This window comes from Vipera berus (assembly GCF_964194415.1).
Source record: "Vipera berus genome assembly, chromosome: 4".
Taxonomy (NCBI): Eukaryota; Metazoa; Chordata; class Lepidosauria; order Squamata; family Viperidae; genus Vipera; species Vipera berus.
The window spans coordinates 1,044,697-1,068,939 of record NC_138206.1 but is presented as its reverse complement, the minus strand read 5'-3'; the positions used below and the strand labels follow the sequence as shown (position 1 = coordinate 1,068,939).

The window sequence follows — 24,243 nt, the reverse complement described above, 5'->3', positions numbered from 1 at the left end:
GCCCAAGGCTGAACCACCAGAAGCCTCCGATGCTGTTTTTGTGCCAATGTGGGCAGGCAGCTGTCCGCTGACCTGCAACTATTTGGCGTGCCTGAAAGGGCTGTGACTGTCTGGAGCAGGGCTCTTCAAACTTGGCGACTTTAAGACTTGTGGACTTCAACTCCCAGAATTCCTCAGCCAGCTGAGGAATTCTGGGAGTTGAAGTCCACAAGTCTTAAAGTCGCCAAGTTTGAAGAGCCCTGATCTGGGGGCTGTTGGTGGGGCCCTGGGTGGACAGACGGCCCCGGGTCCCTTCCAGCAGGGCACAGCTTCTGTTTTTGCGTGGGTGTTAAATTCACAATCCCAAGTTGTTCCCTGCTTAAGGCAATTCAGGCTACAAACTTCAATAAGGCTGTAAAAAACAGACTTGCTCCCGATGAGTTTCCTTCACTTGTGATTGTCTAGCAAAAAGCACCCCTCTCTCCATCTTGCTTCTCATCCTGTCATTTTACAGATAGCCCTCGACTTATGAACCCCTAAATTTCTGTTGTTAGGTGAGAAAACTCCTACGACCTTCCTTGCCACAGTTGTTAAATGAATCACTGCAGTTGATAAGTCAGTAACCCGGCTGTTACGTGAATCTGGCTTCCCCCCTTGATCTGTCAGAAGGTCGCCAAAGGGGATCACGTGATCTTGGGACACTGCGACCGTCCTAAGTGTGAACTGGTTGCCAAGCGTCTGAATTGTGATCCCATGATCACGGGGAGGCTGCGAGCGTCGTAAGTGTGAAAAATGGACATAAGTCACTTTTTCAGTGCCGTTGTAACTCTGTAAGTCTAGGACAGGGGTCTCCAAACATGGCTGGCTGAGGCATTCTGGGAATTGAAGTCCACAAGTCTTAAAGCGGCCGAGTTTGAAGACCCCTGGTCTAGGACAGGGGTGGGCAACCATGGCTCTTTTATGACTTGTGGACTTCAACTCCCAGAATTCCTGAGCCAGCCATGCTGAGGGGAAAGGGAAAGTTTCCAAGCTGAGCCATGCTGGCTCAGGAATTCTGGGAGTTGAAGTCCACCAGTCATGAAGGGGCCACAGTTCCCCCCTGCTGGCTCAGGAATTCTGGGAGTTGAAGTCCACGAATCCTAAAAGAGCCAATGTTGCCTAACCCTGGTCTAGGATTACCTGTGTTATCCCCCTCCCCGATCTTCCCTTCTCTGTTGCTCCCTAGAGGAGCTGTTTGACTTGTTCTGTTCCTCCAAGTTTGCTAGCTATTCCCTTCCTGCCCGTTTGTCTGCGATCTGGAAAAACCAGTTGCCTGCAGGCCCAGCTTCCATCCCCAGGGTCCACAGCTGGCAGAGGATGATGGGCAGCAAGGAGCCACCTCTAACACTGCAGCTTCCGCACCGCCCTGGAGAACCTCTTCAGCTCTTTCTCCCCGTGTCTCCACCTCCTGACCCAGGAGAGGACGAGGCGGTTGCTGAGACGGTGCCCCATGGCCAGGACCACCGTGCCCGGCCCCCCTGCCAGCTCTTCGCAGGAGCAGGCCTCGCCGTCCACCAGCCACAGGACTGGCTTCTTCCGCTCGTCTTCGGACCAGTTGACCTGCTTGTAAAGCGTCCGGCCACGAAGCTCTGGGATGACTTTCAGGTCACCCCCAACGCCTGATAAGGATTTGATGGTCATCTTCAGAGCTGAAAGAGTGAGAAGGAAGAGGGCAGCTGGAGGTCAAGACTTAATACACAATAACAGAGGGACCTTGGAGGTCTTCTAGTCCAACCCCTTGCTCAGGCAGGAGACACTGCACCATCCCAGACTAACGGCTGTCCAGTTTCTTCTTGAAGACCTCCAGTGTTGGAGCACCCACAACTTCTGGAGGGAAGCTGTTCTATCATCTGTCTGTCTGTCTATCTGTCTCCATCCATCCATCCATCCATTTTCTATCTTGTCTGTCCGTCTCTCTGTCTGTCTTTCTGTCATATCTATCTTATCTTTCTGTCTCAGAGAATCAGAGAGTTGGATGAGACCTTGAAGATCTTCTAGTCCAGAGGTCTTCAAACGTGGCCCTTTTATGACTGGTGAACTTCAATTCCCAGAATTTCTCAGCTAGGTACACTGGCTGAGGAATTCTGGGAGTTGAAGTCCACAAGTCACAAAAGGGCCAAGTTTGAAGACCCCTATACCATTCCAGACAAATGGCTGTCCGGTCTCATCTTGAAAAACTCCAGTGATGGAGCACCCACAACTTCTGAACACAGGCTGTTCTATTTATTAATTGCTCTCAATGTTAGGAAATTTCTCTCCTTGACGGGTTTGCCTCCATTCCTTCTTGTGCTGCCTTCAGGCGCTTTGGGGAACAGGTGGACCCCCCCCTCTTCTTCGAGGCAGCCCCTCAAATATTGGAAGACTGCTATCATGCCCCCTCCCCCCCCAGTCCTTCTCTTCATTAGACTGGACTTACCCAGTTCCCTCAACTGTTCCTCTTAATAACAGAATAACGGAAGGGAATTTGGAGGTCATCTAGTCCAACCCCCCTACCCCATTTCAGACAAACAGCTGTCCAACCTTCTCCAAACTCACCAAAATCCTGGTTGCAGATTTTCTCCAAAACATCCTTCTCACTCTCTCCAGAATCATGGCAGGCCGTGCATACGGCGTCTGGAAGGGGACAACAAAGAGAGGAGGGCAGGGTGAACATCCGAGGTGGGGGGGGAATCTCCTGGAAAAGGTGAAAGGCAGAGCCCCCCTCCCCCCCCCCCGAGGCGGCTGGTAGGAACCACAGCAACAAAAAGCAGGGGTCTGGGGGCAGCTCTTGCAACAAATTTCTTTTGATGAACTTACAGGGTAAGCAAAGAGACAGGGCCAAGTCAGATTCACTTACCAACCGTGTTACTGACTTAGCAACTACAATGGTTCGCCTAACGACGGTGGCAAGAAAGGCCATTAAAATGGGGCAAAATTGACTTAACAACTGACTCGCTTGGCCACTGAAATTTTGGGCTCAATTGTTTGTCTAAAGTCGTGGGCTAACTGCAAATGGAGGTTATGGTTTATTGTTTTAATGTATTTTTACTGGTTTTACTGTATGTCACCTAGAGTTGCCACCAGGCCGGATGGGAAGAATAGAAGTTGAATGAATGAATGAATGAATGAAGCCGCTGAACGTATATGTGGTGGCTATGTTTCCCCCCTCCCTGCCCCCTGGATCAGGGAAAGATCTAGGAGGTATGCGGAAGGAGGGAGGAAGAGAGAAAGAGAGAGGAGAGAGAGAGAAGAGAGAGAAAGAGAGGAGAAAGAAAGAGAGGAGAGAGAGAAAGAGGAGAGAGAGAAGAAAGAGAGAGAGAGAGAAAGATAGGAGAGCGAGGAGAGGAAAGAGAGAGAGGAGAGAGAGAGATCCCTAGCACTTCAGATCCACTCCAACCACGGGGATTGTTTTTTATTTATTTATTTATTTTTTTGCAAATCATCTCTCCAGGATGTTTAGATTTCCGCTAGTTGCTGGGTGACCCAGCTTGTCTGTGACCGCAATCAAGCTTGGATGGGTTTCTTCTTCATTGTGCTGGATGTGCTGGACCCCCACTCATCCCTTGGCTGATGTTTCAAGAGACTCCCCCCCCCAGCTCTGCTCCTAGTAGGAGATTGAGGAAAGCCACGGAGGCACTCAGGAATGGTTGGGACGAGAGGGGAGGGGGCAGAGCTGAGTGTCCTCTTCCTCCTGAGCAGGGAGGAGCTGGTCCCAGCTGGGGGGAGAAAGGGGGGGATAAGTATCACACTGTGGGGTCCTTGGTGTTCTCTGAGCTTGAAGATGTTTCATGACCGAACTGGGCAACATCCTTAGCACTGACGACGTTCCCTAGTTGGGTCATGAAATGTCTGCAAGAAAACTGCCAAGGTCAGAGAACACCAAGGACCCCACAGTCTTTCCTTCCTTCTTTCCTTCCTTCCCTCCCTCCCTCCCCTTCTCCTCCTCCCCCTCCCTTCCTAGCGCTGATGTTGTTCCCTAGTTGGGTCATGAAACGTCTGCAAGAAAACCACCCAGCTCAGAAAGTATCAGAGACCCCAAAGTTCAACGCTGAGCTACAAAGATTCTCTTCTATCTTTTAAGAATTACTCTCCCCCCCCCCCATACACACACAACCAAGTTCTACCCTCTGGAAAACTCCGCAGTTGCCACAAAGTGAGCTTTCTCTATCAGAGAGGTGAGGAGGAGACCAACAGGAAAATGCCCCTTGCAAATGCTGGTGAAGGATGGGTGGCTGCTGTGTGTGGCTGTGTCTTCAGTGACAACCAAGTGTGTCCTCTTTAAATTGGAGGAAAGAGGGTTTGAGAGAATCGTGGTGTGTATGTTTGTGTGTGTGTGAGAGAGAGAGAGAGAAGGCATTTTGCAAGTATGAAGGGACTCTGATGTAAGTGCGACCTTCCTCAACTGATTTACATCCTCTTTTTTGTTGGTCTTGTGTAAATATTTGGCAATGCTGCCTCACCAGATCTCACCTCCTTCCTTAATCCCTTTGTACACAGACTCAACAGCTCTTCGGCAAACAATTCCCTCCCCCCCTTCCACACACCCCCCCCCAGGCTGAAGAAGTGTCCTTGTTCCGGCTGTTAATACCAATCAGGGCTATTAAGAACATCAAAGAGCAGAAGAGAATGGAGAAGAGAATGAATGAAATCAAGTCCTTGTAGCTCAGGGCTGAACTGGGGGGGGGGGTTGGGGGGGAGTCCTTGAGTTTGGTGGTTTTCTTGCAGACTTTTGCAGAACAACTAATCCGTGGAAGGGCTCCCCTCCAGAAGAGACTGGGCAGCCCTGGGCAGAATATCAGAGTGGGAAGGGACCTTAGTGGTCTTCTAGTGCAGCCCCCTGTTCAGGCAGGAGACCCTTCCCCATTCCATGCAAAAAATGACTTCACTGATGACGTTCCCTCACTGGGTCGTGAAATGTCAAACAACTAAGCTCAGAGAGCACCAAGGACACCCCACCAACAGAAGAATTCTGGGGGGGGGATTAGGGTTATATCTAACTCTATCTTCTATCTCTCTCTAGCTATCATCTAGTATCAGCTCTCTCTCTCTCTCCCCTTTCTCTCTCTCTCCTCTCTCTCTCCTTTCTCTCTTCTCTTTCTCTTCTCTCCTTTCTTTCTCTCTCTTTCTCTCTCCCCTCTCTCCTCTCTCTCTTTCTCTCTTCTCTTTCTCTCTCTTCTCTCTTTTCTCTTTCTCTTTTTCTCTCTTCTCTCTCCTCTCTCTCTCTCCTCTCTTCTCTCTTCTTCTCTCTCACACCCACCCCCCACACACTGGGGAATTCAGATTCACTTAGCAAGTGTGTGGACTAACTTAACAACTGCAGTGACCCACTTTACAACAAGGAAGATCGCCGAAGGGGGCAAAACTCACTCAAAACGTGTCTCCCTTAGCAGCGGATATTTTGGCCTCCCCGCGGTAAGGGCCGCAGCACATGGTGCATTTATGCACCAATGGGGGTGGTGGTGTCCCCCCAAAGGGTCAGCTTGCTCCAAGCAGTGCCTTGGCCTGGGGTGTGGGGGGGGGTCACCCTCCAGTCCCACTGCCAGCCTGTCTCTCTCCCCCCCCCCGGATCCCTTTTGCCCGCCTGCTTACCTTCTCGGGGCGGCTGTTCTTGGTCGTTGGGACCCACCGGGGGGATGCAGAGCTCGTTGCCCCCAGGAAACCGGCTGCAGTTCAGCATGTCGGGCCAAGGGAATCCGAAGGCAGCCATGACAGGCAGGCAGCTGTCCCGGACGGCCTCACAGAGTGACCGGCAGGGGAAGATGGGCTCGTCCATCTGGCTGATGCAGACGGGGGCAAAGAGAGAGCAGAGGAACTTCTTGGTCTCCCGGTGGCACCGCTTGGTCAGGAGCGGCACCCAGGAGGCTGCCTGCTGCAGGGCCTCCTTCATGGTGTCGTGGCCCAGCAGGTTGGGCAGGCGCATCTCGCTGTAGCCCACGCCGTGGCACAGCGCCATGCTGCTGGGCACCGGCTTGCAGGCGCTGCGCCGGGAGCTGAGCTGCACCAGGTGGTGCTGGAAGGAGGAGGAGAGGCCCCAGCAGCCCCAGAGGGCCATCAGAAGCAGGAGGGGAGCCCGGGCAGCCATCGGGCACCTGGAGGAGAGAGAGGGGGGGGCAGTCACTTGGGGAACTTGGGGGTCAGCCTCTTTTCCAAAGCCCCTGAAGAAGGCAGGACCAATAAACAATGGATGGAAACTGATCAAGGAGAGAAGCGACCTGGAACTAAGGAGAAACTTCCTGACAGGGAGGACAATTAACCAGGGGAACGGCTTGCCACCGGAAATTATGGGTGCTCCATCACTGGGGTTTTTTAAGAACAGATTGGACAGGCATTTGTCTGAAATGGTGTGGGGTCTCCTGCCTCAGCAGGGGTTTGGTCTAGAACAGGGGTCAGCAGCCTGAAACAGTGAAAGAGCCACTCGGAACCGGTTCCCTCACAAAAGGAAAAACTGGGAGCCGCAAAAAATGTGTGCACATGCGCGTACATGCGCACATGTGCAGAACAGGGTTTGACTGAAGAGTGGAGCCAAGGCGAGATATGCACCTACCCTGCATATTTGAATTGATTGGTTGAACTTTTTTAGTCCCACTTTTTTTTTTTGGACTGCACATGGCAGAGGACTGGGAGCCGTAGGAGACGGCTGAAAGAGCCGCATGCGGCTCCGGAGCCGCGGGTTGCAGACCTGTGGTCTAGAATCAGGGGTAGGCAACCTGGCCTCTTTTAGGACTCGTGGACTTCAACTCCCAGAATTCCTGAGTCAGCCATGCTGAGGGGAGAGGGAGAGGTTTCCAAGCTGAGCTAAGCTGGCTGAGGAATTCTGGGAGTTGAAGTCCATGAGTCATGAAGGGGCCATAGTTCCTCCATGCTGGCTGAGGAATCCTGGGAGTTGAAGTCCACCAGTCATAAAAGAGCCCAGGTTGCCTACCCCTGGTAGATAGAAGATAGATGAAAGGTCCCTTCCAATTCTGTTATTTTGTATTCTTCTGTAGCGGAGGAGAGTGGCTTGTCCCCCATGGGCTTTGAGGCTGATTCTTCCCTCCTTGACCAGCTGGCGGTTTCTTTTACCCCCCACCTCAAAAGCAGAGGTTTCGCCCTGCAAACTCTACTCTCAAAGTAAGCCTGAAAAAGTTCACAAGAGGTTGCAAGTCCCTTGCAGAAGGAGCCACAGGAAAGGAAGAAGGCTTACAAGAAGAGTCAAGACAGCCATTTGTCTGGAATGGTCTAGGACTGGTCTCCTGCTTGAGCAGGGGGCTGGACTGGATGACCTCCAAAGTCCCTTCCAACTCTGGCATTCTGTAAACTGAGCTGGCCAGAACCCCGGGCACGTCCACTCTTCTGTCCCGGTTAGGGGGCCTCCATCCCGCGGCTTCTCTGCAGGGTGCCCTACGGAGCGAGGCGGGGAAGTACCCCCGTCCCCCTTTCAGGGGGTTTGTGGGACCCCGCAAGCAGGGGCGACGCGGGAGGAGCATCGCCGGGGGGAACCGGGTCTCTGCTTGCACGGAGCCCGCAGATGCGCTCCGCTAAGCCGCGCGTGGAACGGAGGGACCTGGAGGGGAAGCCGCGGGCGTCCTGGGCAGCCCCCCGTCCGCCGCTCGCAACGTTTCCCGTGGCTTGCTCTCCCTCTCCCCGCCAAGAGCAAGTCCTGCCCAGCCTCCCCACGGCTCCCACGCGCAGCCCCACGCGCGCCGCACCTGCCGGGCTGAGAAGCTCCTTCACCTGGAAGCCGCGCGGGCTGCGTCCGTCTGCGAGAGGCGGCCGGGAGGGGACTCTGCAAGGCGGCGCTCGGGCCAGGCAGAAGCCCCGGCCTCCCTCCGCCCCCCGCCCCCCTCGCCTGGCCTTGGACGGCGGCCAGGGGACGCAGAGCCGCGGGCGGGCGCTGCTATCGCGCCCAGGCATCAGCGGGGGTGAGCCAGGAGGACGGCCTTACGCGGGAGCCCCCCGCCTTTGCCCCCCCTCCGACGCCTGGAGTTCTCTGCCCGCGTGGGGAGGGGCGCGGCTTGGCCCCGCGGGCCCCAGACTCCGCCAAGCCCGCAGCCAGGAGGCGGGTTAGGATGGGGCGCAGGGAGGGTCTGGAGCGGGGCGCACCCCTGGCGGCAAAACGGCGTCGGGGCTGGCTCAGGCGGCCCGGCACCGCGAGGAGGGGACCTTCGGGCAGGGGGGTGGGCAGCGAGAGGGGCGCACGCCTTTCAAGAGCTCTGCCTGCCTTAGCGCAACAGCCACGTCTGGAGAGACGCGCAGTGGGGGGGGAAGCCCTAAACTCCCGCTTGCCAGGACGGAGAGGGAGGGGAAGAGGGGGAGGACTCTAACCCTAACCTGCACCCCACCCACCCACCCCAAAAAACCCCAAATCGGCCCCCTCGGTGCAAGGAGCGGACCCGGGCAGGAGAGCTGGCGCAGAAAATCCCGGGGGTGGCGGCGCGTTCCTGCTCACCCGCGGATGCTGCCTGGAACCGCGCGACGCCCCGCGGCGGATGAGAGGGGTCTTGGCGCGGCTAAGCGATCCCCCCCCGGGAAGAGTTGCGGAGTCTGAGATTCCCCCACGCGACCCCCGGCGCGGTGGGCGCAGAAAAGCCTGGCGAGCGCGGCCGGAGGAGAAGACCCCTGGAGACGCCTTCCAAAGAGTCGAAGGCGGGCCGGGCCGGCGGGGGGGAAACTCGGAGTGGGAAGGGGCGGTGGGGGGGAGGGAAGTACACAATAGTGTTACCCAACGTTCAGTCCCCTCCCTCCGGCTCCTTTTCGCCCCCTCCCCCGAGAGCGACCCCCTGCTGCGTTCCGGATCAGCTCCGCCGCGCGGCTGCTCTTGACCATCTGCGCTCCGGGAATCCGGTTTGGTGACCTGGCGGGGCTGTCTGTGCCCCCTCCCCGCCCAAGGGGCTCCCTTTGTGGCAAAAGTCCCAAGGATCAAAGGGAGGCGCCCCTTTATAGTCCTTTAGGAGAGCCCTGTTTTAGATCGGGACCAACTTTTCTGCGCCTTAGGCCGAGAAAGCGAAATTCCAGCATTTTCTAAATCCAGGAGTTCCTTTAGGGGGGTTTTCTGCAAGGAAGATTATTATTTATTTATCAAATGGCGAACGCATCAGATTTTGAGAAAAAAGACACCAAAGATCATGCAAAACATGACATTTAAAATATTATAAACCTATGTCTAGATTACAGATATAACTTTTTTGCTTTGTTTCTCGCAGCCAGAAAATCAGCAAAATCTCCATCGTAGGCTGTTTTGGCACTCTGCTATATTAAGATTTAAGATTTATTGAGATTTTTATACCGCCCTTCTCCCAAAGGGACTCAGGGCGGTTCACAGGGCATAAATATAAACAACAGTACAAACATTAAAAGATAATTAAATTAATGCCCAAGTTAAAACCAGAATAATAAAACAAACCTATAAAAACCCAAGTACCCCCATCAGGCCAGACCCGCTAGTTCGAATAAATGGGTCTTCAACCCGCGACGGAAGGATCGGAGGTCTGATGCCATCCGGAGCTCAACCGGCAGTTGGTTCCATAACGCCGGAGCACCCACAGAGAAGGCCCTCCCCCTGGGGGCCACCAGTCGACATTCCCTGACAGGAGGCGGATATATGGTGGATAATGTGCTTTTCGGCTTCACAAGTCACAACTTGACAATGGTGTTTTGCTCACATAGAGGGGCCTTCGCACATCTAGTGTGGCCAGTGCGAATTCGGTCCAGTTTTGTCCGTATCTTGTGGGGCTGATTAAATCCAGGAGGTTTATCTGACATGCCAGGCAAACTTTGACACTGTGGGGGCTAATTTTCTATCCAATATTGTTTCCGCATATTGTGCATGTCAAAATTATCTTCTGCAAGTACTTTAGCAGTAGAAATACAGTGGTACCTTGGTACTCAAATGTTTAGTCCCAGTACTCATTGTTTGTCTATTACTCAACACGTAAATTTGTCGGTGTTGGCTGCCTTGCGACTCACTACATTATTCCTCTATATGGGAAAGATTGGTTTGCTACTGTAGGAAGTCGGCACACGCACCCCTCCTAGAGAATGAAATATTTGGGGGGATATTAAAAGAAAGGCAGAATATTATATTTCCCCAAAAGAGAAATGGGAAAAAATCTTAGGCAGAAAGACCCCCCCCCCCCCGTCTCTTTTTCCTCAGGCAGAAATGGAGATTTTGCAATTCCTTCACAAAGACTGGGGTCAATCTATTCATAAGCAAAATGTCTTCAACCCCCATAGCTGATGGGATTAAGAATTTACATTCCCCCACCCAATTTCTAAGGACAAGACAAAACCTTTAGTACATAACAGGATTAACCCACCACTATTAGGATAGCAAAAGGCACAAGCTCACTACATTGCACAACCCCCTGGAGCAGGGGTCCACAAACTTGGCCACTTTAAGACTTGTGGACTTCAACACCCAGAATTCCCCAGCCAGCCTGGCTGGGGAATCCTGGGAGTTGAAGTCCACAAGTTTTAAAGTGGCCACGTTTGAGGACCCCTGCCCTGGAGCATCTCCATCAGAACCTTATAAAGACCCACCCGCTCTCAACTCCATTTTGTCATGCAGTTGCTGGTTCCGCTCATCAATAAACAGAATTTCTTTCAAAAGCAGCCTCCATTTTATTCCCAGCTTGGAACTGGACCTGATTTTTCTTCCAAGGGTACTCATTGTTTTTGGTACTTATTGCGCTTCCCAGAACCAATTAACGATGAGTATCGAGGTAGCACTGTATATAGATAAAACACAACAACAGCCCACGTAATTCCAATTCATAGCAGTACCTGGATGTATAGATTTCAACTTTTTTTTGCTCCAGAAAGGGAAGATGTTAAACAGGCAGGAAAGAGGGAGTGCCATAATAGGAAATCCGCTGCTGAGTGAGGGGTGGACTTGATGACCTCTCTGGATCCTTCTGCTTCTATGATGCAGTGCGTGCTTGTGAGGGGGTGTTCCCCAAAGTGTGGTCAAAAGGTCAATACGGTGTCCGCAATGGTGCCATCATAGCTCTGCCTGTTTTGTGTGGTGCTCACCAAAAACAAAGCTGGGATTGTATTGCATCCAGTGGTCCCAACCCCAGCAGACAGCCCTGGATTGTGGGCAGCAAAGGTCTGAGGTGGCTCTGGGTTCAAGATATGAGAAAGAGGATCGTGGTCTACTTAGCCTGGGTTTCCCTCAATATTCCATCCTGGGTTTTTTGGATGGCGGGCTACCGAAAGAGCACATGCTTCATTTTAATTCGTTTTCAACACTCCTTGCCTGTTTAACATTTTATATTATTTATTTGTCAAATTTATTTGCCACCTACCATATATCACTGTGGGGCTGCCCTACTCTACAATAGTAAAAGGAAAGAAAATGATCAGAGTGTAAACGGAAGTAAAATAATGGAGCAATACTAAAAGAACACGAGAATAAATAACATCAATATAATCACCCAAAAGATGGATGGATGGAGAGCAGAGCAGAGCAGAAGTGTGTGTGTGTGTGTGTGTGTACACGTCGAGTCTGCCATCACTCCAGCAGCCCCCTCCAGTGTGGGACTCCACCATCTGGACCCCAGGCGAACCGGCAGGGCCAGGAAATTTAACAATTAATATTTGATATGCTGTTTTTATGCTTTTTATATTTGATTGGACACTGCCCAGATGCAGGGGTAGGCAACCTCTGCTCTTTTATGACTCATGGACTTCAATTTCCAGAATTCCTGAGCCAGCCATTCTGAGGGGAAAGGGAGAGTTTCCAAGCTGAACCATGCTGGCTCAAGAATTCTGGGAGTTAAAGTCCACAAGTCATGAAGGGGCCAAAGTTTCCCCCATGCAGGCTCAGGAATTCTGGGAGTTGAAGTCCACAAGTCATGAAGGTGTCATAGATCCCCCATGCTGGCTCAGGAATTCTGGGAGTTGAAGTCCACGAGTCATAAAAGAGCCAAGGTGCTGCAGCTGCCAAAAATGCCAACACAGTGCTAGGCTGCATCAACAGAGGGATAGAATCAAGATCACGTGAAGTGCTAATACCACTTTACAAGGCCTTGGTAAGGCCACACTTGGAATACTGCGTCCAATTTTGGTCACCATGATGTAAAAAAGATCTTGAGACTCTGGAAAAAGTGACAAAATTGATCAGGGGAGGCTAAAACATACAAAGAACAACTGGAATTGGGTATGTCTAGTTTAATGAAGAGAAGGATGAGGGGGTGACATGATAGCAGCTTTCCAGTATCTCAGGGGCTGCCCCAAAGAAGAGGGAGTCAAGCTATTCTCCAAACCGCCTGAAGGTAGGACAAGAAGCAATGGATGGAAACTAACCAAGGAGAGAAGCAACCAGGAACTAAGGAGAAATTTTCTGACAGGGAGAACAACTAACCAGTGGAACAACCTGCCTCCAGAAGTTGTGGGTGCTCCTTCACTGGAGGCTTTTAAGAAGAGAGTGGACAGTCACTTGTCTGAGATGGTGTAGGTTCTCCTACTTGAGCAGGGGGGTGGACTAGAAGATCTCCAGGGTCCCTTCCAGCTCCGCTCCTATCCTATCCCATCCCATCCCATCCCATCCCATCCCATCCCATCCCATCCCATCCCATCCCATCCCATCCCATCCCATCCTATCCTATCCTATCCTATCCTATCCTATCCTATCCTATCCTATCCTATCCTATCCTATTCCATTTATTCTAATTCTATTCAGTAATTCTATTCTATTCCATTCCATTCCATCCTATTTCTATTCTATTCTATTCTATTCTATTCTATTCTATTCTGTTCCGTTCCGTTCCGTTCCGTTCCGTTCCGTTCCGTTCCGTTCCGTTCCGTTCCATTCCATTCTATTCTATTCTATTCTATTCTATTCTATTCTATTCTATTCTATTCTATTCTATTCTATTCTATTCTATTCTCTGCTCTACTCTACTCTACTCTACTCTACTCTACTCTATGGAACTGTTTGCTTCCAGACGTTGTGGCTGCTCCATCACTGGAAGTTTTAAAGAAGAGACTGGACAGCCATTTGTCCGGAGTGGTACAGGGTCTCCTGCTTGAGCAGGGGCTGGACTGGAAGACCTCCAAGGTCCCTTCCAACTCTGTTAATCCTGTTCTTCTCAGACGCTCAATGCCGTGAGCGCTGGATGATGGGCACCCAAGGTCTGCTTAGAAATCCTGGCCAGAGTCCCAGGAAGGAACGGTCCCAAGGGAAAGGCGTGGAGAGCCGCTGGATCCAATTTCCCTGTGCTAGTCGGGAGGGAAGGAAATTGAATCAATTGACAGCCAGACTGGCTGATCAGATCCAGGTCCCTGATGGCGCCTCCTCCTCCTCTCCCACCCTCCAGCCCGGCTGGAGCTGTGATGGTTGAGTGAACTTCCCCAGGAAGGACCGGCCCCCTCTGAGGCTTCCAGATGCCCAAGGCCGCCTCCCCAAGGTTGGGACCAGCCAGGCTGGGCCAACTCTCAGGAGGGGGGAGGGTCTCTCTCGCCCTCAGTCTGGGGGTCCGGGAGGAAAGGCTGAGCCATCAGCAGTGGCTCCCTCCCCTTGGCATCGCTCTCTGGCTTGTACAGGCAGTCCTCAACTTATGATGATTTGGCTGTAACCAGAAGTTACAGCAGCACTGGAAGAAAGTGACTTATCACAGTTTTTCACACTTACGACGCTCGCCGCCTCCCCGTGATCATTCGGAGGCTTGGTGGCCAACTCGTCGACCGGCTCTCCTAGGGAGCTACAAGAAGGGAAGATCGGGGAGGGGGTGGTAATACAGGCAGTCCTCGACTTACGAGTTCATTTAATGACCTCTCAGTTATAACGGCACTGAAAAAGCAACTTATGTCCATTTTTCACACTTACGATGCTTGGACGCTTGGCAGCCAACTTGCACTTACGACAGCCGCTGTGTCCCGGGGTTACATGATCCCCTTTTATGACCTTCTGGTCAGCAACGTCCATGGGAGATGCCGGACTCGCTTCACAGCCTTGTTACTCATTTAATAGCTGCAGCGATTCCCTTTAGAAATGTGGACAAAAAGGTCGTACAGTGGGGCAAAACCCACTGAGCAAAGGTCTCGCTTAGCAGCAGAAATACTGGGCTCAGCATTTGCAGTCGTAAGTGGAGGGCTACCTGTGTTGAAAAAATACCGCACTGTTTTAATCAGGTTTAATAATAATAGTAAAATAATAATAATAATAATAATAATAATAATAATAATAATAATAATAATAATAATAATAATGAAATAAAAATGAATAATAATAATAAAAAACAGGTACCTGGTTGATACCTAGGATGCTGGCAGCAATCTGTGTCAACCATCTCAGCGCCAGTCAATTTGAATGTTCAGTTGACTGCGGTTCATGTTTAATGAATAAAACAATAACAATACTGGAAGTATTGTTTCAACAAAAACTCCAACACTGCAAGTTTTTAAGAAGAGACTGGACAGCAATTTGCCTGAAATGGTATAGGGTTTCCTGCCTGAGCAGGGGGGGTTGGACTAGATGACCTCCAAGGTCCCTTCCAACTTCTTCTTCTTCTTCTTCTTCTTCTTCTTCTTCTTATTATTATTATTATTATTATTATTATTATTATTATTATTAATAATAATAATAACAACAATAATAATAACAACAACAACAGCAGCAGCAATAAAATTGAAAGGGACCTTGAGGCCATCTAGTCCAACCCTCTTTAACACCTCTGGCAGTGAACAACAACCCCGCAGTGGAGAACAACAAAAACGAAATTCTCCCTCCACAGAAACAAACAGACAAACTTCAGAGAAAGAGCAAACCTGAAGAATTTAGTAAATATCTGGTGGACAAAATTGCTCAGATTCGGGCTGGTCTGGACTCTGACTGGGCAGTATCTGACGAGAGGAAAACGATGAGTTTGGCCGAGAACATTTGGGAAGAGTTTGATCCTGTGACTCCGGATGAAGTGGACAGGATCATGGGGAAATTAAGTGCCGCCACGTGTTTGTTGGACCCGTGTCCCTCCTGGCTGGTCTATGCATCTCGGGAGGTTACACGAGGCTGGATCCTAGCAGTTATCAATGCCTCACTGAGTGAAGGGTACTTCCCTGCCGCCTTGAAAGAGGCGGTGGTAAGGCCCCTCCTTAAGAAACCTGCATTGGATCCAGCTATTTTAAACAACTTCCGTCCTGTCTCCAACCTTCGCTTTCTTGCGAAGGTCATTGAGAGCGTGGTGGCACGGCAGCTCCCTTTGGTTCTGGAGGAAACTGAGTCTCTGGATCCGTACCAATCGGGTTTCAGGCCCGGGTATAGCACGGAGACGGCATTGGTCGCACTGGTGAATGATCTCTGGCGGGCCCGAGATAGAGGTTATTCCTCTGTCCTGGTCCTATTAGATCTCTCAGCGGCTTTTGATACCATCGACCACGGTATCTTGCTGTGTCGTCTTGAGGGGTTGGGAGTGGGAGGCACCGTTCTGCGGTGGTTCTCCTCCTACCTCTCGGGCCGTTCGCAGACGGTGTTGGCAGGGGGGCAGAGGTCAACCCCTAGGCCCCTTAGTTGTGGGGTGCCTCAGGGGTCGGTGCTCTCGCCCCTCCTGTTCAACATCTATATGAAGCCGCTGGGAGAGATCATCCGTGGCTTCGGGGTGAGGTATCATCAATATGCTGATGATACCCAGCTTTTCATCTCCACCCCGAACCAATCCAGTGATGCCCTCGATGTGATGTCCCGTTGCCTGGAAGCGGTACAGATTTGGATGGGAAAGAACAGGCTCCGGCTCAACCCGGCCAAGACTGAGTGGCTTTGCGTACCGACATCTCGACTTGTCCAAGAGGTTCCATCTTTGGTTATAGGAGGAGCGATATTACCTCCCGTTGATAGAGCACGCAACTTGGGTGTCCTCCTGGATTCACGACTCAGTTTTGAAGATCATATTGGAGTCATGGCTAGGGGGGCATTTGCCCAGATTTGCCTGGTATGCCAGTTGCGCCCCTTTCTGGACTGAGATGCCCTACGCACAGTCACCCACGCACTCGTTACCTCCTGTACAGATTACTGCAATGCTCTCTACATGGGGCTGCCCTTAAAGACCACCCGGAGGCTTCAGCTGGTGCAGAATGCGGCCGCGCGGGTTGTGATGGGAGCATCCCGATACTCCCATATTACACCCCTTCTGCGTGAGCTGCATTGGTTACCGGTTGCCCTCCGGGTGAGATTTAAGGTGGTGGTTCTTACTTATAAAGCCCTACATGGCTTAGGCCCGGGATACTTGCAGGACCATCTGCTGCCGGGGACGACTTCCCATCGCCCAGTACGCTCACACAGAGAAGGCCTCCTCAGGGTGCCGTCGGCTAGCCCAGTGTTTCCCAACCTTGGCCACTTGAAGATGTGTGGACTTCAACTCCCAGAATTCCCCACTCAGCTGAGTGGGGAATTCTGGGAGTTGAAGTCCACACATCTTCAAGTGGCCAAGGTTGGGAAACACTGGGCTAGACAATGTCGGCTGGCGACCCCCAGGGGGAGAGCCTTCTCTGTGGGGGCACCTGCCCTATGGAGCCAGCTCCCCCCTGAGCTTCGGATGGCCCCGGATCTCCGGTCCTTTCGCCGCGGCCTCAAAACACTCCTTTTCCACCAGGCTGACCTGGACTGATGATGGGTTTTTAAATATGTTTTCATTTTTAACTATGTAGTTCATTTATTTTGGGGCTGTTATTTAATTCTTTCTTAATTTTTGTATTGTTGTTTTTATTGCTGTGAGCCGCCCGGAGTCCTTCGGGAGATATAGGGCGGCATATAAGTCCCAATAATGACATAAATAAATAAACAAACAAGACAGGGGAGCTTTGAAGGCGGCGCCTGCGCAGTGGCGGCTGCCGGGCGGGGGGGCGGGGCGAGGGCCGCGCCAGGGGCACGTGACTCCCTCCGGAGCCCCCGCCCCTCCGTCTCGTGCCGCCCCACCCCGCCTGCCGGAAGCCGGCGCCGCGTGACCGGAAGCCGGAAGGAGGCGAGGCGCCAGCCGAGGGGCTCGCCAGGGTCCCCTCCGTCCCCTCAGCCGGAGCCGCGGCCGCCTCGGCCCCGCCGCCCCCGCCGCCCCCGCCGCCATGGGCTGCTGCTACAGCAGCGAGAACGAAGCCTCCGACCAGGTCTGGCCCCGCCCGGGGGGGGAGGAGGGGAGGGGGAGGGGCGGTCCCTCCCGGCGGGTCTGGGGGCCTCCTGGCTGCCTTGGGGCCCCGCCCCCCCCCCACGTGCCGGGAGGGGCCTTCTCCGGGGGCTCCTGGCTGCCCGCCCGGAGGGAGTCGGGGGCGGGGCAGGGAAGAGCCCCCGCAGCGCGAGGCCAGGCCCCTCCCTCCCTCCCTCCCTCCGCCTCTGGGGGGGGGTTTCTCTGGGTCTGGGGTCCCTGGAGGAATCCGTAAGGGTCTCCCGGGGGGGGGAAAGGCCTCTGTGGATGTGGGGGGGCGCCCTGGAGGGGGGCAGCGCGGGGAGGGGAGCTGGGCTGCCGCAGGGGGAAGCCGGTGCGAAAGGAGGCTGCTCTTCTGCCGGCTCCTTGCAGACGTTGCCTGACCCGACTAGCTGACATCATCCGCGCTGGGAGGAGGAGGAAGAAGAAAAGGGCTCCTTCGTGTTCCCTGAGCTGGCTGGTTTCCTTGCAGACGTTTCCTGACCCGACTAGGTGACATCATCGGTGCTAGAAGGGGGGGGCTGGAGGAGGACTGCGGGGTCCTGGGTGGTCTCTGAGCTGGTGGTCTTCTTGGAGACGTTTCGTGACCCAACTAGGGAGCAGCATCAGCGCTGGAAGGGTTTGCTCTCTGTTTGTTTGCTTGCCCTGCCAGTCTTGATGGAAGCCTGGTTTTCTCCTTGCTGGATCCCTGACTGGGATATTGTTTCATATTGCCTCTGATCACGTTACCAAGTTGGGTCAGAAAACGTCCCCAAGCTCGGAGAGCATCAGGGACCCCACTGCTCTCCTCCTCCTCCCCTTTGCAAACCCTTCTCCCTCCTAGCACTGACGATGTTCCCCAGCTGGGTCATGAAAGGTCTGCCAGAAAACCGCCCAGCTCAGAGAGCCCCCAGGACCCCTCGTTCCAACCCTGAGCTACAAATAGTGTCTTCCGTTTATTTTTTGTGCCTGCACTTTTCTTGCCAACGTTTCTCAAGTGGTGCATTTGCCCTGGCCGCCTCCTGGCTAGGGAGGGAAGGGCTCCCCCAAAGCCACCCAGCCGGCTTTCGTGCCTGCAGGAGCCTCAGGAAGGCCACTCTCCCAGTTTCCAACCTGGGGTCTTTAGTCACGACCTCACACTGGGTCCCTTCAATTGGAGCCACTCTAGAGTCTTCTTGACCGCCCGGAGGGAATCCCTGCGGCTTCCTTGGCACCCGTTTTGGAGGCGGCTTTGCCATTTCCTCCCTCCTGGGATGAGGAAGTGAGTGGTTGAAAGTCACCCACTTGGCCTCATGGCCAAGGAAGGACTAGAATGACAGCCCCAGCCAGGTTCTAGCCCAGGGGTCCTCAAACTTGGCTCGTGGACTTCAACTCCCAGAATTCCTCAGCCAGCAAGTCTTAAAAGTGGCCACATTTGGGGACCCTTGTTCTAGCCTGATGCCTTACCTCCTACACTGGCGCTCTCCTTTTACTTCATAGAGGGCCGGCAAAGGCTTCCTCCCGGCTGCAGAGGGGAGCGGAGCGGCTCCGTTGTGGTCACGGGAAATGCAGCTTGCTGGCTTCTCCATCAGCCGGTGCGAGAGACTTTCCCCTCCCCTGAGGGAAGTCGGCAGGAGGAGGAAGTAGGGACTGATGACCGGAAAGAGGACGGAGATGTCTGTCTCCAGGGTGTCCTCAGAGCTGAGGAGGAGGAGGAGGACTGTGGGGTCCTTGCCGCTCTCTGAGCCGGCTAGTTTTCCTGCGGACGTTTCATGACCCAGCTAGGGAACCTCATCAGTCCTAGAAGAGAGGGGTTTTGCTCTCTGTTTATATACTAGTGCTGGCGGGAGTGGCCCTGGCGCTTTCCTGTTTAATTTTTACTGTTTGAGTTGGTAGTTCCTTGATTGTCCCACCCACACAGACCGGCAAGCCACTAATATAAAAATAGAAAGCAAAACCCCCCTCCCTTCTAGCACTCATGCGGTTCCCCAGCGGGGTCATGAAACGTCTGCAGGAAAACCAGCCAGCTCAGAGAGCAGCAAGGACCCCACAGTCCTCCTCCATCTTCCCTGCTCTCTGCAAATCCTTCTTCCTTCTAGCCCTGATGAGGTCACCTAGTCAAGTCATGAAATGTTTGCAAGAAAACAAGCAAGCTCAGAGGGCACCAAGGAACCCACAGTCCTTCCTCCTCCTCCTCCTCCTCCCTCTCTGCAAACCCCCCTCCCTTCTAGCACTGATGATGTTCTCTGGCTGGGTCATGAAATGTCTGCAAGAAAAGCACCCAACTCAGAGAGCACCAAGGACCCCACAGCCTGCCTTCCTTCCTTCCTTCCTTCCTTCCTTCCTTCCTTCCTTCCTTCCTTCCTTCCTTCCTTCCTTCCTTCCTCTTCCTCCTCCCTCCCCTCCTCCTCCCTCTCTGCAAACCCCCTCCTCCTTCTTGCACTGATGATGTTCTCTGGCTGGGTGATGAAATGTCTGCAAAGAAACCACCAAGCTCAGAGAGCACCAAGGACCCCACAGTCCTTCCTTCCTCCTCCTCCACCTCCTCCTCCTCCCTTCTAGCCCTGATGAGGTCACCTAGTTGGGTCATGAAACATCTGCAAGAAAAGCACCACGTTCAAAGAGCACCAGGGAGCCCGCATTCCCAACCCCGAGCTACAAATATTCTCTTCTGTGGAGACCTCTGTGTTTTGGACCCGGTCCAGGAGGGATTTGGGAAACTCCTTCCGGGCTCCACTTGCTCCTCCCCAGACTGACCAACCCCTCCTCGTTCCCCCATTTGCAGGGGGAGGAGTCCAAGCCCCTGCTGCCGCCGGCGTCCAGCCCTCCCAACAAGTCCATGAACGGGATGGAGCCCTGCTGCACGCTGCCTTCAGCCCGGACGGACGAGCAGGCGCTGCTGTCCTCCATCCTCGCTAAGACAGCCATGTGAGTCTTTGGCCTGGGCAAGAGAAGCGGATACCTGAGGGCGGGCTAAGGTTTTTATTCATTGCATTTATAGACCGCCCTTCTCACTCTCTCGAGTGGGCAGCTTCAGTAAAATAAAAGCAGGTAGGAAAGCATTGAAAAACATGAGATAACAGGATCCCATCACCATACGGTAGGCTGAGTCAAGCAGCGCTCTCCTTTTGTGGGGCCCAGCTGAGCGGGGTTAATGTCCAGATGTGCCTCTGAATAGTGGTTGTCCTGTTCAGAAAGTCCTTTCGCCTTCCCCCTTTCTCTTATCACTGTTGCACAGTCAGCCAGATAATACTGGTGTTTTTATCCATCTGTCGAGTCCTTCCCAAGGACCCGGGAGAGGCAGATGTGGATATTGGATGGCGTTTGAGGTCTCATGGCAGGAAATCAGCTGTTCCCAGTCAAGCTGTCTTCTGCAATTGACTGCTGGGGTTTTTGTCAATGCCAAAGTCATAATCAGAATTGTATTTTCTTCATCCCTCCTTTTGTTGTTGCTATTTATTAAACCTGTACGCCACCCATTTCGCTGTCAAGCAACTCCGGGAGGCTTACAAACATCATAAAAACAGGATAGAAACAGTAAATATTTTCTATTCCTATTCCAGGCCTAGCCAGGCCCGGTTTCCACTTGTAGCCTTACCAGCCCTGAATGTTGGCCTGCTTCTGACCACGGTTTTGGCTTGGGCCAAGGTCCGACTGCTCCAGAACCCCCCCGAGCTGCAGGACCGTGGCTGCGATCCTGAGGAGGGAGGTGGAGAGCGGCTTTCGCTAACCCCTAGGTGCTTCTGCCTTTTTGCAGCAACATCATTGATGTTTCAGCCGCAGATCAGCAGCAGATGGAACAGCACGAGTACATGGACCGGGCCCGGCAGTACAGGTGCGCTGGCCCTGGGCAGGAGGGAGACGGCTGGGGGGGGCTCCTTAACCTCTCTCGGGCAGCCTGGCTGTGAGATCACAGTTGTAAGTAGTTCTCGACTTACGACTGCCCGTTTAGGGAATTTTGCAACGTCGCTGAAAAAAGCGACCTGGGACCGTTTTTCGCCCTGGCAACCGTCGCAGCGCGGCCACGTGATCAGAATTCAGTCAGCTGGGCAGCCGGCTGGTATTTGCGACGGCCGCCGTATCCCGGGGTCACGCGTTCCCCTTTTGCCGCCACCTGAGCCAGCAAAGTCGGTGGGGAAAGGCGCATTTGCTTGACGGGCGTGTTACTAGCTTAACAGCTCTCTTGACGATGGCAAGGAAGGTTGTTAAAATGGGGCAAAACCGAGGTAACGAATGCCTCACTTAGCAACGATTGTTTTCGGTTGAATTGCGGTCATAACCCAGGGGCCCCCTGTACTTAGGCCAGCCGCCCAGCCTGAAGAACGGGCCCAGCCCCTGAGCCTGGAGCTTCGGGCAGCCCTTAAGGTCCAAGACGCGCCAACCGTGGGAAGGAGGGAGGGAGCAGCTGGAGCTGCAGGTCAGTTGCCCCTGGGGGCAAGGGGAGAACGTTACCCATGCTGTGGGCTCTCTGCGGCTTCCCCAGGCCACCCTCTGGCTCACCCCATCCCTCTCCCCCTCCCCCCCAGCACCCGGCTTGCCATGCTGAGCGGCAACCTCACGCACTGGAAGAAGCTCCCACTGTTGCCCTCGCTGACGAACCAGCCACACCAAGTCCTGGCCAGTGACCCCGTGCCCTTCGCAGACCTGCAACAGGTGAGTAGCTCGGCGGGTGGAACTAGCCACGCGGTGGGTCTCTCGCTTCCCTCTCTGAAGCCAGAGCAGGCGACAGCCCCCATGTGCCCCAGCCAGCCTGGCGAGGCATCGCAGGCACCCTAGCCCCCCTCTGCACCCCTGGGCTCTGGGCCCTTGAGCTGCGGGGCTGGGCGGCTCCATCCCTGACGGCTCGAGTGCCAGTGCCACCTGCCGCTTGTAGAGACTATTATGTACGATGAACATACATTGGCTTTTTTATCCCACTTTTATTGTAAGGGGAACATACATAATATGCGTTTCTCCACAAGAATCCTGCGAGGGGGGTTGAGCTGAGAGGGGATGACTGGCGCCAAGTCACATAGCTGGCTTTCCTGCCTAAGGTGGGACTAGAACTCGCCGTCTCCTGGTGATTGGCCTAAAATCACTCAGCCAGCTCTCGTGCCTAAGGCGAGACTAGAACTCGCCGTCTCCTGGTGATTGGCCTAAAATCACTCAGCCGGCTCTCGTGCCTAAGGCAGCACTAGAACTCGCCGTCTCCCGGTGATCGGCCCCAAGTCACCCAGCCTGTCTTAGCAGGAAGGTTTAGTTCCTTGATTAGCAGTAGCAATAGCCCTTAGACCAGGGGTCTTCCAACTTGGCCCTTGGATGACTTGTGGACTGCAACTCCCAGAATTCCCTAGTCAGCATGGATGGACTTACCCCAAAATTCCTGTCAGCATAGATGGACTTCAACTCCCAGAATTCCCCAGCCATCCAGAAACAATACCCGAAGCCAGGGGTCTTCCAACTTGGCCCTTGGATGACTTGTGGACTTCAACTGCCAGAATTCCTCAGCCAGCCTCCATTTTGTTTGGTAGATTTAAGACAGGGGTCTTCCAGCTTGGCCCTTGGATGACTTGTGGACTTCAACTGCCAGAATTCCTCAGCCAGGCACGCGTGCCTGGCTGAGGAATTCTGGGAGTTGAAGTCCACAAGTCATCCAAGGGCCAAGTTGGAAGACCCCTGTCTTATTTACCACTTTACAGTGCTTTACAGCTCTCTTTGAGCAGTTTACAGTCAACATCCCCCCCCCATCCAACAATCTGGGTCCTCATTTTACCAACTTGCCAGCTAAGCAGAAAGCAACCACACACCCCACCCCACGCCTTCTAGCACTGATGATGTTACCTAGTTGGGTCACGAAACGTCTGTAAGAAAGCCGCCAAGCTCCGGGAGCGCCAAAGCCCTCGCAGGAGTGCAGAATAGGGTCTGACCTCCTGGCAGAAGTCTCTCCTACGTGGCTGGGGGAGGGGAGGGGGGGCTTCTCCTGAGAGCCCCCCTCCCCTCTTTTTGCCTTTATTCATCTCTCCTCTGTGTCCCTCTAGGTCTCTCGGATAGCTGCCTATGCCTTCAGTGCCCTGTCCCAGATCCGTGTGGATGCGAAAGAAGACCTGGTGGTCCAGTTTGGGATCCCTTGATGCCCGTCCTCAACGCCCTGGTTCTCGTTTTCCTCCTCCACTTTTAATTTCTCTCCTCCCCACCGCTGGCTTGACACCGCAGTGGACCTCGTGCACACAAAGAGACACTGAATCTATTATCTGGCCACAGAGACAATAACCTGTGGGCAGCCGAGGCTGGCGAGACCCACCATTCGGTGCCCTTCCCCTCCCCTTCCTCCTCTTCTCCCTAGCTTGGCAAGGCAGTGCCCGGTCGGGCTGGGCAAGGAGGGAGAGGGCTCACCCGGGTCAGCCGTGAGGAGGAGGGGCGGCTACGGGACTCACGCGGGTGTGTGTGTGTCAGTGGGCTTCATTTACCTTTGTGGTTGTGGCTCTGGAATTTTGACTGTGTGTGTGAGGGGAAGAAGATGGAGGGGCAGCAGCAAGACAGAGTGGGCTTCTTGTCCTCCCCCACCCCCACTGAGCTGGGTGGTCCCCTTTCCATCCCCTGATTTTTTTGGATGTTTTAGAAGTGGGGAAGCGGCACTGGTGAATTTAGAGCTTGCTTTTTAAGGGGTGGGGGAAAAGCAACACAGCCAGGGAAGTGACTCCTTTTGATCTTAGCCGCCTCCTTGGTCTGGACCCCTCCCCTCTTTTACCTGGCTGAGCTGTCATTTTAATTTTATTTTTTGTTTTGGTTTTGCTAAAGTAGGTTAAGAAAAGTATAAATATATTCATCTGAGCAAAGGGCTGCTCTTTCTTTGACTAGAGGTGGGACGGTTGGACTGGCACTTTTACACTTAAGGGGGGGGTGAGACCCCCGCGTGGAACAGCCTTGGTCACCACGACACCAAAAAAGTTGCCGGGAATCTGGAAAGGGTGCAGAGAGGAACAACAAAGACGATAAAGGGCCTGGAGGCTAAACCAAAGGAAGAACGGCTGCAGGAACTGGGAGCATCTGGTGAAGGGAAGGACTAGGGGTGACAAGGCATCTTCTAATATTTGAGGGGCTGTGTGTGTGTGTGTGTTTGCCAACAAACACCTGAAGGCAGGAGAGGAAATAACAAATGGAAGTTTAACAGAGAGATCCAATCTAGAACTAAGGAGGAATT

At 53.4% G+C, this 24,243-nt stretch overlaps 2 protein-coding genes across 2 annotated transcripts; one reads left to right on the top strand and one right to left on the bottom strand.

Annotated features, from left to right (window-relative positions):
- Positions 1-1,359: 1,359 nt before the first annotated feature.
- Positions 1,360-7,890, bottom strand: LOC308667580 (secreted frizzled-related protein 2-like; the record flags this gene model as incomplete). Its single annotated transcript, XM_081326889.1, is given in 5 exon segments — positions 1,360-1,667; positions 2,554-2,631; positions 5,587-6,086; positions 7,686-7,734; positions 7,737-7,890. Coding segments are annotated over 5 exon segments (1,089 nt in total).
- A 9,016-nt stretch (positions 7,891-16,906) lies between these two features.
- On the top strand, positions 16,907-23,879 carry LAMTOR1 (late endosomal/lysosomal adaptor, MAPK and MTOR activator 1). The gene is made up of 5 exons (XM_081327893.1): positions 16,907-17,070; positions 19,849-19,991; positions 20,821-20,898; positions 21,590-21,716; positions 23,081-23,879. The coding sequence occupies exons 1-5, from the start codon at positions 17,029-17,031 to the stop codon at positions 23,171-23,173; spliced, it is 483 nt and encodes a 160-aa protein (XP_081184019.1). The 5' UTR covers positions 16,907-17,028; the 3' UTR covers positions 23,174-23,879.
- The last annotated feature ends 364 nt before the right edge of the window (positions 23,880-24,243 follow it).